Source organism: Sorex fumeus, unplaced genomic scaffold, assembly GCF_029834395.1.
Source record: "Sorex fumeus unplaced genomic scaffold, SorFum_2.1 ptg000063l, whole genome shotgun sequence".
Classification (NCBI taxonomy): domain Eukaryota; kingdom Metazoa; phylum Chordata; class Mammalia; order Eulipotyphla; family Soricidae; genus Sorex; species Sorex fumeus.
In genome coordinates this window covers 48,050,644-48,060,569 of record NW_026606120.1, presented here as the reverse complement: position 1 = coordinate 48,060,569, position 9,926 = coordinate 48,050,644, and the positions used below count along the sequence as shown (strand labels likewise).

Here is a 9,926-nt window from a genome sequence, read left to right as displayed (position 1 = left end):
AATCACATCTAGTGGGGCTCTAGTGTAATGCAAGGAATTGAATGGGGTTGGGCCGCATGTAAGACAAGCACCTTAGCCTCATACTGTCTCTCTAGCCCCTGACATTCGTTTCAAAGGACGATACCTTGGCCTGGCCCTGATGGAGCTGAGTACAGGGGAGCACCTGACTCTAGGCTGGTTTTGAGGTTAAAGCCGCAGTGACACTTCCTGCGTCAGGAACCCTTCTCTAACAGCACTCCTGTTTCAGAAATGTCATCTTCACTCCAAACAGATAATGATTCGGTGCTTTGTTTTTCGTTGTTGCCTCCATCCAAGATATCCAGGGAAAGCTATGTGTGAACACAGAACATACTGGAAGTCAGAGCTCCATTATAGTTTAGCACAGTCTTCTGGAAAGTCAAAATTAGATCTAAAAATTGTTGAGGCTGCAGTCTCCTTCCTGTTTTCCGATTCAGTGGCTGGAGACAGAGCATCCCATCTCTACTTATAAAATAATGACTCCTGGGCTAGTTTCCTTTTTTTCTTTACCATTTGGTGATGTTGTTAATGACAGAGACCGAAAGGGAAGCGAGTGAGTCAGTGCGGCCTGAAAGGCTCTCTAAAGATCCATCTGGCAGAGGGACTTCCGTGGGGGTCTGTTTTATTTCTTACTTCCTCAAGCTTATATCATTGACTTTAAGAGCCTGGTATTCTCTCAGAATCTTCTGCCTGGATTCCTCCAACAGGTTTCAGATAATTAGCTGACCAAAGTATAGTCAGTTTGGTTTAATTCCTTTTCCATTAGACTGAAGAATGAGTCAGTCAAACCTGAGTGACCTCTGAGCACCATCAGGTGTAGCCCACCCACCCAAAGCCACCCCCCAAATGAATGACAAACATTAGGTTATTTCCCATTTTGCTGTAAATTCTGATGCTCTTAGGGCACATTCCAGGATGATAGGACCCTAATGAGCAAATCTCCACTGTACCCGGTGCTGGCTGGCAGGATAGGGTGGCCAGATATTTCTCAGTCTTCCTCAAGTGTTGTTTGGGTTTTTGGTTTTGGGGGGCCACACTTGGCAATGCTCAGGGATTACTCCTGGCTCTGAACTCAGAAATTACTCCTGGTGGTGCTTGGGGGACCATACAGGATGCCGGGAATTGAATCCAGGTCTGTTGTGTGCAAAGCAAGTGCCCTATACTCTGTACTACAAATCCAGGCCCTAAGCAGCAGAATCTTCACTTAGATTTTAGTTCCTTTTTTTCAATTTTCATAAATGGAGCAAGAGAAAGAAAGAGAGAGAGGAAGAAGAAAGAAAGAAAGAAAGAAAGAAAGAAAGAAAGAAAGAAAGAGAAAGAAAGAAAGAAAGAAAGAAAGAAAGAAAGAAAGAAAGAAAGAAAGAAAGAAGGAAGGAAGAAAGAAAGAAAGAGAAGAAAGAGGAGCAATGAAAGTGGGTTGGAGAGATAGTATAGGGGTAGGACATTTGTTTTGCAGACAATCGACCCAGGTTCCATCCCTGGCACCTCATATGGTCCCCTGAGTCTACCAGGAGTGCAGATCCAAAAGTAAGGCCTAGACACCGTGTGGCACCTCCTCGAAAAAGTAATGAAAAAGGGCAAGGGGTGGCTTAGCAGTAGAGCACTTCCCACACATGCGTGAGAAAGGAGATGTCATGTTCGTGACATATGTTCTAGAGTAGACTATTTATCTGCATGCCAGTTAGATGTCTTAGTTCCAAATTTTCCTTCTGTCTCCCTCTCCTTCACGACCATACCCAGTGATGTTCAGGGCTTACTCCTGGTTCTGTGCTCAGGGATCACTCCTGGAAGGGTTCGGGTGGGGGGACTATAGGGGGTACCAGGGATCAAACCCGGTTTGACTGCATGCAAGGCAAATGTCCTACCTCCTATAGTATCTCTCCAGCCCCACATCTTCTTCTATTTCTTCAGGTCTTCTTCCCTCCACTGGGGTCCCTGGGTTTCCTCCCACCCCCTCTCCCAGTCTATCAATTTGACAGGCACATTTTTAAGTTTGGTCATTGAAGTTTGTGTCTCTTGTTTTCACTGTTGTTGACTCTGTGGTTGGAATATTTAGCTCTCCCACTCCTCAACACCAATATACTCAGATTCCCTTGACTTTTGGCCCCTTTGCTTCCCTCCTATCTTCTCTATTTCTTTCCTTCTCTGTCTTTTTCCCACAGAGTTTCTTCTTTTTTATTTAGCAGACCTGGCTGAAGTGTTAGTGCTCAAATCTGAAGTCATGATCCTTGAAGATTTTAGAATTATTTTTTGTTTGGGGGTCAAAAGGTGGTGCTCAGGGCTTATTTCTGGTTCTGCTCCCAGGGATCACTTCTGGCAGGCTCGGGAACCATATGTGATGCTGGGGGGTGAGGAGGGTTGGCCACATGGAAAGCATGTACTATCTGTACTATCTCTCCAGTCCTTTATTTGTTCATGGTGCCAAGGATCAAACCCAGTACACACATGACAGATATCTGCTCAACAGTTGAGCTACATCCCTGCCCCTGCACCAGGACTTTTTTTTACTATTTTTTCTTTTTTGATTCTGTTTTTGAATCATACCCAGGAATGCTCAGGGATCATTCCTGACAGTGCTCTAGGGAACATATGGTATGCTGGGACTTGAATCCATCTTGGCTGCCTGTAAGACAAGTGCTTAAACCCCTGTACTATCTCTTGGATTTCCCAGAAATGTTTTGTCTGTTTGTTTTCCTTTGGGCCACACCTGGCAGTGTTCAGGGATTACTCCTACCTCTAGGCTCAGGGGTCATTCCTGGAGTGGCTCTGGGAGTCCATACAGGGTAAAGGGACTGAACCTGTTTGGCCTTGTGCAAGGCAAGTACTCTTCCACCCTTCCCACTGTATTACATTCTGGCCCTTTCTGGGGATTTTTTTTTTCTTTTTGGGTCACACGCAGCCATGCTCAGGGGTTATTCCTAGCTCTGAACTCAGGAATTTCTCCTGGCGGTTCTCAGGGGACCATATGGGATGCTGGGAATAGAACCCAGGTCAGCTGCATGCAAAGCGAATGCCCTACCCACTGTGCTATTGCTCCAGTTCCCCTGGGGAATTTTTTGTACCAAGCCTTGGGACTTAGCTTTTGATAAACATCTCTCTTCTTTAAAATTGCTTTGCTGTTTGTGAGGAGAGGATGGAGCTTCCTATCAAAACAAGTATCCTCTTGGGGCTAGAGAGACAGCACAATATGAAGGGTGTTTTCCTTGCATGCTACAGACCTGGGTTCAATCCCTGCCCTCCCATATGGTCTCCCGATCACTACCAGGAGTGATTATTGAGTTCAGAGCAAGGAGTAACCCAAGAATTGCTTGAGTGACTCAAAAACAAAAATAGCAACAACCAAAAAACCCAACAAATGCCCCCTTTCTGAATGACAAATTACAAAAAAAAAAAAAATAGAGTAATGCTCTTTGTAACACACAGTACCAGGTGTTCTATTGTACCATCCAGTGGCTTGATCTAAATCAGGGTGTGTGGATAGGTCTGAGCACTGATTTATTTTATTCTGCTCTTTAACACTCCTCCTCATAAAACCAAATACCCAGTCACTGTGAAACCAGACTCAGGAAGAAACTGTTCTGAGTCTCCATGGATGGCCTTTCTGAATAATTGAGCAGAAAAAGCATGATTATGTGAAACATTCATAGGGCACTGAGTCAGCTCCCAGCCAACCTCTTGGAACTTTTGTTTCCAGTGGTCCCAGATGTCTCTGGGAAAGGAGAGGATCGTCATAGTGACAGAGAAATGCTTCCAATAGAAGGATTCCTGCAGTGCCAGGCACTGAACATGGGACAATTACGCACAAGGCAAACACCTTAACCACTGTACTATCTCTCTGAATCATAAAGCTTAAACTTTTCACTTAGAGTAAGCACACATGTTAGAAAAACCACAGCTCTGGCTAAGGATCTCTGTGGAATCCCCTAGAATGATTGGCGTTGCTAGGGTGCCTCTATCTGGGACTCCTGAAGCCAGGGTCTGGCAGAAGCCTTAGACCTTGTATATGCGAAGACTTCCTACTCCTAAATCAGCCTTGGGATCTCTCCAGTATGGCTGGAAATGCTCAATTGAAGCCCCAGGTCAAGTCCATCCCAACCTGCTGAGCTCATCTGAAAGGAGCCTCCTTCCCATTCTGACCGTAGGCACCCCCTCTGCCTCCTCACCCTCATACCCACTCTTTCCCACGCTTTCCCACTCTCACACCCGGCCCACACAGTCCGGCAGCCCAGGAGCCCAGGGGAGTGCCACAGCCACAAAGAGAAATGTGGGAAGTGGGACTGAGACACAAACATCCTGCCTTCAACTGCATTGAGTGGCTCCAGCTTTAGTACCGGCGTCAGAGCTGATGACGGCTGTGGGAGAGAATGGCCTGAGGATCCACTCTTCTTCCCTGTGACTATTGCTCATGAGGGAGCCTTTTCTCCTGAGCTCACAGCCTTCAGTGGTGCTGTGCTTTGGTTGCTGAGGTCAGCAGCAGGAGACAGATGGACAGTGCTCTGCCACTGGGCCAGACAGGTGAACAGCAAGCAGTGCGTTGTGTGAAACCGTGCATGAGTTCTGCTCGGGGTAAAGCGTGCCCCCATCGGCTGCCAGTTCCAGCTCTTTCCACAGAACAATTGCAGAGAAGGGGTAGATTCAGTGGTCAGTCAGCTGCTTGCCCATTCCACCTGTCCAATCTTTTCAGGACCTGCCTGCTTCCCCACCTCCTTGCAGGACCGAAAGGGAGGCGGTTGTCTGGGCCGGGTCTCATCTTGTGTACGATCGCTTCCAACTAAACGTCTCCTCTTGGCTGGAAGAGGGCGAAACCTCCCTCTTCTGCAGGGCTCCCCAGCGACGCCGGCCCCCGAGGAATGAAGTTCGGCGCCTGCTAAGCCCCTTCATCCTCTCTTCGGTTCGGAAGAACTCAGTTAAGGCCCGGAACGACTCCAAGATGACCTCGTGGCTCCAGGCTGACAAGGGCTCCTGCCTCAGGAAGCCACAGTGGCCTCCATGGCGACTGAGCAAGAGGAAGAAGTAGGGGTTGCTGTGAAAGAGTTCAGTGGGTAGAAAGTGCTCGGGGGGCCCGCACACAGGATCGTCAGCACTGCAGACACACAGTACAGGCACGGCTGCCTCATCCACATCCCGGAGGGGATCGTTGTGGTCCCAGTAGGTGTCCCAGCTGATGGGGAAACTCTTAGTGTGGCAAAAGAGGTTCTCCTCGAGCTCTCGCAGGGAGCGGCTCCGGAACAGTCTGCCAGTGTCCACTGTGTCCTCCAGGGCTGTGGTGTACCTGACAGTGATGAGATGGAGCAGGTAGGAAAGAGAAGAGGAATCAGGAAACAGCACAGAAGTAAGTGTCAACCCTCAGGCAAGTGATTCTGGCTCTAGACACTTTCTTCGGCTTCAAAGTGTTTTCATTTCTGGGGCTGGTGCTAGGTAGGGCATTTGCCTCACACACCGCTGACCCAGGTTTGAAACCGGCATCCCATAAGCCTCCTCAAGCACCACCAGGAGTAATTCCTGAGTGCAGAGCCAGGAGTAACCCCTGAGAACTGCAGGGTGTGTCCCTGTCCCCAAATAAAGTGTTTCATTTCTTACTTTTGGTAGGGGTGTTTGGTACCACACCCAACAGTGTTCAAGGCTTACTCCTGGCTCTGGTGACATTTACTCCACCCCATTCCCAATCCTTAATATATCACTTTAGGTAATAAATGATGGTTTACAAGAAAATCTTGGGGGCTGGAGTGATAGTACAGTGGGTATGGCATTTTCCTTATATGCATCCAACCCAGGTTTGATGCCTGGCATTCATATTGGTCTCTCGTGCACTGCCAGGAGTAATTCCTGAGTGCAGAGTCAGGAGTAACCCCTGAGCATCACCAGGTGTGACCCAAAAAGCCAATCAATCAAAAAAAAGAAAAAATGAGAACATCTAGGGCTGGAGAGATAGTTCAATGGGTGGAGTGTATGCTTTGCATATAGGAGCCCCAGGTTTAATCTCCACACGGTCCTTAAATACCCCCAGGAGTGATCTCTAAGCACAAAGGAGTAGCACCACCAAGTGTGGCCCCCGAACCAACAAGTACAAAATCAAACCAAAATAAAAACAAACCCCTCTAATCTCTGTCCAGGTGGTGACAGAGGAGCGAATCTGATCACTGTGCCAGGCATTCCTTGGGAGGATAGGATGGAAGAAGGTCGTGACTCATTTATAAGATGAGTTCCCTGGTTGGGAAGAGGGACCTTTTATTATTTCCATCACCCTGGAGAAGTCCCGGCACCCTCACAAGGAGACCAGAATGGGCAGCTCAGTACTGGGTGGAACAATTCAGCTGTTGCCAGTTGAATTTGGACATGTCTTCTGCAAACACTCGGGGAACCCTGCCCTGAGTTTTCAGCCCCAAATTTCCATGGCTGTTCCTAAAAGCCTGGGTTTCTTCTCCAAATCTCTCTCCGAATCCTTCAGGGGGTTCCTAGAATCAGTGCCAGTGCCACTCATTGCTGATGGAAACAGTGGCAAGGAAGCTGGATGAGAGCTCTGGCCACTTTACGTTGCCAGGCTGCTGTTGTGTTCAGGGTTTGACCTTCTCAGAACAGGAGGCAAAACAGAATGTGCCACCATTTGTGCCTATTCCCAGGGCCAGTCCCTTTGCCTCTCTTCATCTCATTGAAGTGTCACCCCCAGGGATGGAGTCATTCCTATCCCCTTTCACCCAGGAGGGAAGTGAGTCTCAAAGGGATTAGTCAATTTACTGGAAATTCGGCATTTGAATCCAAGTGGGTTTGACCTCAGATCCTAGGTTTTTCTGCCATATCACATCGTTGCCAATATGTCTTTCAGCTTATTCTGCCAAGTCCCAGGAAAGGGAAAGTGCTGGCAAGTCCTGGTTGCTCACATGAACGGCCCCTGGGGCCTTCTCAGGGGAAAAGTCTGACCAGTCACTCGACCCTGAGCACTCTCCTCTTGAGATTCAAAAACACGTTTAAGTATTATTTTATTTAGATTTGGGGTTTGGGTCTACACCTGGCCGTGCTCAGGGCTTACTCCTGGCTCTGTGCTCAGGAGTCACTCCTGGAGGTGCTTAGGGAAACCATATGTTGAGAATTGAACTCCAGTCAGTCGCAGATACAAGTGCCTTAACCCTTGCACTATCTCTCAGGTCCCCTTAATATTTTTTAAATGTGGGTAACAAATATTGAATCTATACCTAGGAATGTATCAAACAAGTGCCAAGTTTGAAAATTTTTAATAGACCAAATGCCACCGATATCTGATTCCTGTCACCTCCAGATTCAGAGGCAATAAGGAAACACTCTGGACAGATAATGAGTTGCAATTGCTTCCGGAGCCTCTGCTGCCTGGACCAGCTGTGCGGTGATCGGTAAATGTCAGGCGCTGCGTCGGTCCGTGGCCGCTGGGGCAGGTGCTCAGGTTGCTAGGACACGGTGGGGCCAGGCGGGCAGGGGCCCGAGGCCGGGGAAAGGAGCCCTGTTGTAGCATAATGATGCTGACGGAGTCGTTTATACCTTTGAAATCGGCAGCCCTGGTTCTAGCTAGACTGGAGTTTCGAAAAACGCGTGATGCGGGCCAGAGCAGTATTACAGCAGGTAGGGCGCTTGACTTACATCGCCTGACCAGGGTTCAATCCGCGGCACCCCATATACTCCCATGGTTCCCAGAGCCCACTAGAATTGATCCCTGAGAGCAGAGCCAGAGCAAACCCTGAGCACCGCCAGGGCAAAAACAAATATAACCAAGCTAAAGGCGCTTGATGAGAACTTGGTCCCCAGTCGCCCTCTACTATTTTGATGCGATACAATTCTCGCTCAGCTCCAGACCTCTCCTCCCTGTGCCATCGGCGAGCTGGGTCACCCACCTGCTGAGGGCGATCTTCTGGTGCAGCAGGAAGCCCCGCTCGTAGGGCCAGGGCAGGCCGGTCTCGAACCACTCGCGGCAGCGGAGCACCGGAGAGATGCAGGCGGCGCCGGTCACGTAGCTGGAGGAGCCGCACTCGCCCAGGTAGGACAGCAGCAGCGCGGAGCCCGAACCCTCGCTCACTGCGAACAGCGGGGCCGCCGGGTGTCGGAAGCGGATGTAAGTGACGGCCTCTTTGAGGTCGGACGGGTCCCCGAAAGGCTGCAGGCGGGGGTTAACCAACGGGCAGTCGTGGTGGCCACGGCGATGGAAGATGACCGGGTAGTAGCCGCGCTCCAGAGCCAGCAAACAGAGGCCGAGCACGTTACGAGTGAGGCGCCCCCAAGCATTGGGGATCACTAGCAGCACCGCCGGCAGGCTCCCAGCGTTGGTGACCCGGCGGCCCCTGCTGCAAGGTCCCACGACCCAGTCCAGAGCCACCAGCCCGTCGTCCGCCAGTTGCAGATACTCCCGGGCCAGCTCCGGCCCCGGTCCCACGGGCAGCACGAAATGACTGAGGGTCTGCAGGTGTGGCCCCGAGAGCCAGGAGCGGGGGCCCGGCTCGAGCGCAGCGCAGCGGCGCAGCGCGCGCAGCAGGCACTGGGCCAGCGCCGACGGCTTACAGATGAGACGGCACCCGCCGGGCAGGGACTCCCCAGCGTCGCCGAGTTCGTCCTCCGGGCCTCTTCCATCCACCTTCTCCTCGCGGTCTGGGCTTCGGGTCCCTCTGGATCCTCGCAGGGTCGTCGCTCCGACGGCGCGTTTTCCTGGGCGCCGCAGCCGAGGGGCGAGCAGGCCAATGAGGCCGAGCGCCACCAGGAGCAGGGCGAGGGCCGCGCCCCACGGCGGCATGGCGCAGCTGGAGAGACCCCAGCGGCTGGCGGGACGCGGGTGGCAGGCTGCAGGCGGCGGGCCGTCCCCTCGGTGAGCTCCCCGCTCGGTCCGAGGCTCCGCCCGGCGGTGGCCGCTGCCCAGGGCCCTCCCGAGCGGGGGGGCGAGCTCCCGATTGGCCGCGGCCCCGCAGAGGCAGCCAGTTCGGCTCAGCTCCCCTCGCCCGCCCCCTGCTCCCCCTCCACCCCCACCACCACCCCGGCCCTTTGTACAGCGATTGCGACAAGCCGGAGCAGAGGGTGAAGGGAGCCAAGGCCTCGGCCAGCGAGCCGGAAGGGAGTGGGGAGGGCAGCGAGCCCAAGAGCGGCGTTGGTGGCACAGCCACGGGGAAGACTCGCAGCCCGAAGCTTGGGGGACAGAGATGAGTTTGAGAGTTCCCCCTGTCCCCGCCCCTCTGTCCCGCTAGGAATGCAGCTGCAGGGGGGTGTGGAGAGGAGGGAGGAGACCCTGCGTGGCCGCGCCCTCAGGGTTCGCCGTGGGTCTGTTAGCAGAAGCGAGAAGTGAGTGAACCGCAGCCCCGGGCGCGGACTCGGGGCGCCTGCTGGGTGGTTGCAGCTGCAGCTGCGCGCGAGCCTCCGGCTGCGCCTCCTGCGCAGGCTTGCCCGCGCGCTCTCACCTCGGAGTTTGGCTTCGCGCCGTCCGCACCCGCAAGTACGCAAAAACCCAGATGGGCAGGGGTCCGGCGCAGGGCAGCGGGACAGGGCGACTGTTCAGCCCGACAGCTCGAGTGCACGGTCTCTACACCGGCAGCCACTCTTTCCTTCCTCGGCATCATTGCGCTAACCCGTCCATCGCCGCCCCTCTCCGCCTGGGTGAGCCCCTCTCTAGCCTCCTGGAGGCTTCCCCAAGAACCTGGCTTCAGATAGAAGAAATCTTCGACATCATGCCCCAAACCCACCCCCAAAACAAGCCCAAGCCTCTGAGAATAAGCTCAGGGACTGGGCAGTTCTCAGGGCTGCGAGGGTGCTGGATGCCTGTCGACGTGCTTGTATCATTAACCGCCCAAAGTTAACTGTCAAATACTGGGGGAACCCGGGAAGTCGCAAGTATGTGACAGCCCTTCTCGCTCTATTTCCAAATAACATGTTCTTGCTGTTTTGAAGTTCTGGGCTGAGCAGGT

General features: G+C 52.5%; 1 protein-coding gene across 1 annotated transcript; it reads right to left on the bottom strand.

Annotated features, from left to right (window-relative positions):
- On the bottom strand, positions 1 to 8,828 carry ABHD15 (abhydrolase domain containing 15). The gene is made up of 2 exons (XM_056127499.1): positions 7,878 to 8,828; positions 1 to 5,290 (listed from the first exon to the last, which is right to left on the bottom strand). Exons 1-2 carry the CDS (start codon positions 8,765 to 8,767, stop codon positions 4,765 to 4,767), a joined length of 1,416 nt encoding a protein of 471 aa, XP_055983474.1. The 5' UTR covers positions 8,768 to 8,828; the 3' UTR covers positions 1 to 4,764.
- Between the last annotated feature and the right edge of the window lie 1,098 nt (positions 8,829 to 9,926).

Coding starts and splice junctions, on each gene's coding strand:
- ABHD15 (XM_056127499.1), bottom strand. CDS start 8,767: ATGCCGCCGTGGGGCGCGGCCCTCGCCCTGCTCCTGGTGGCGCTCGGC. Junction 5,291..7,877: donor CAGAAGATCGCCCTCAGCAG/GTGGGTGACCCA, acceptor CATCACTGTCAG/GTACACCACAGCCCTGGAGG.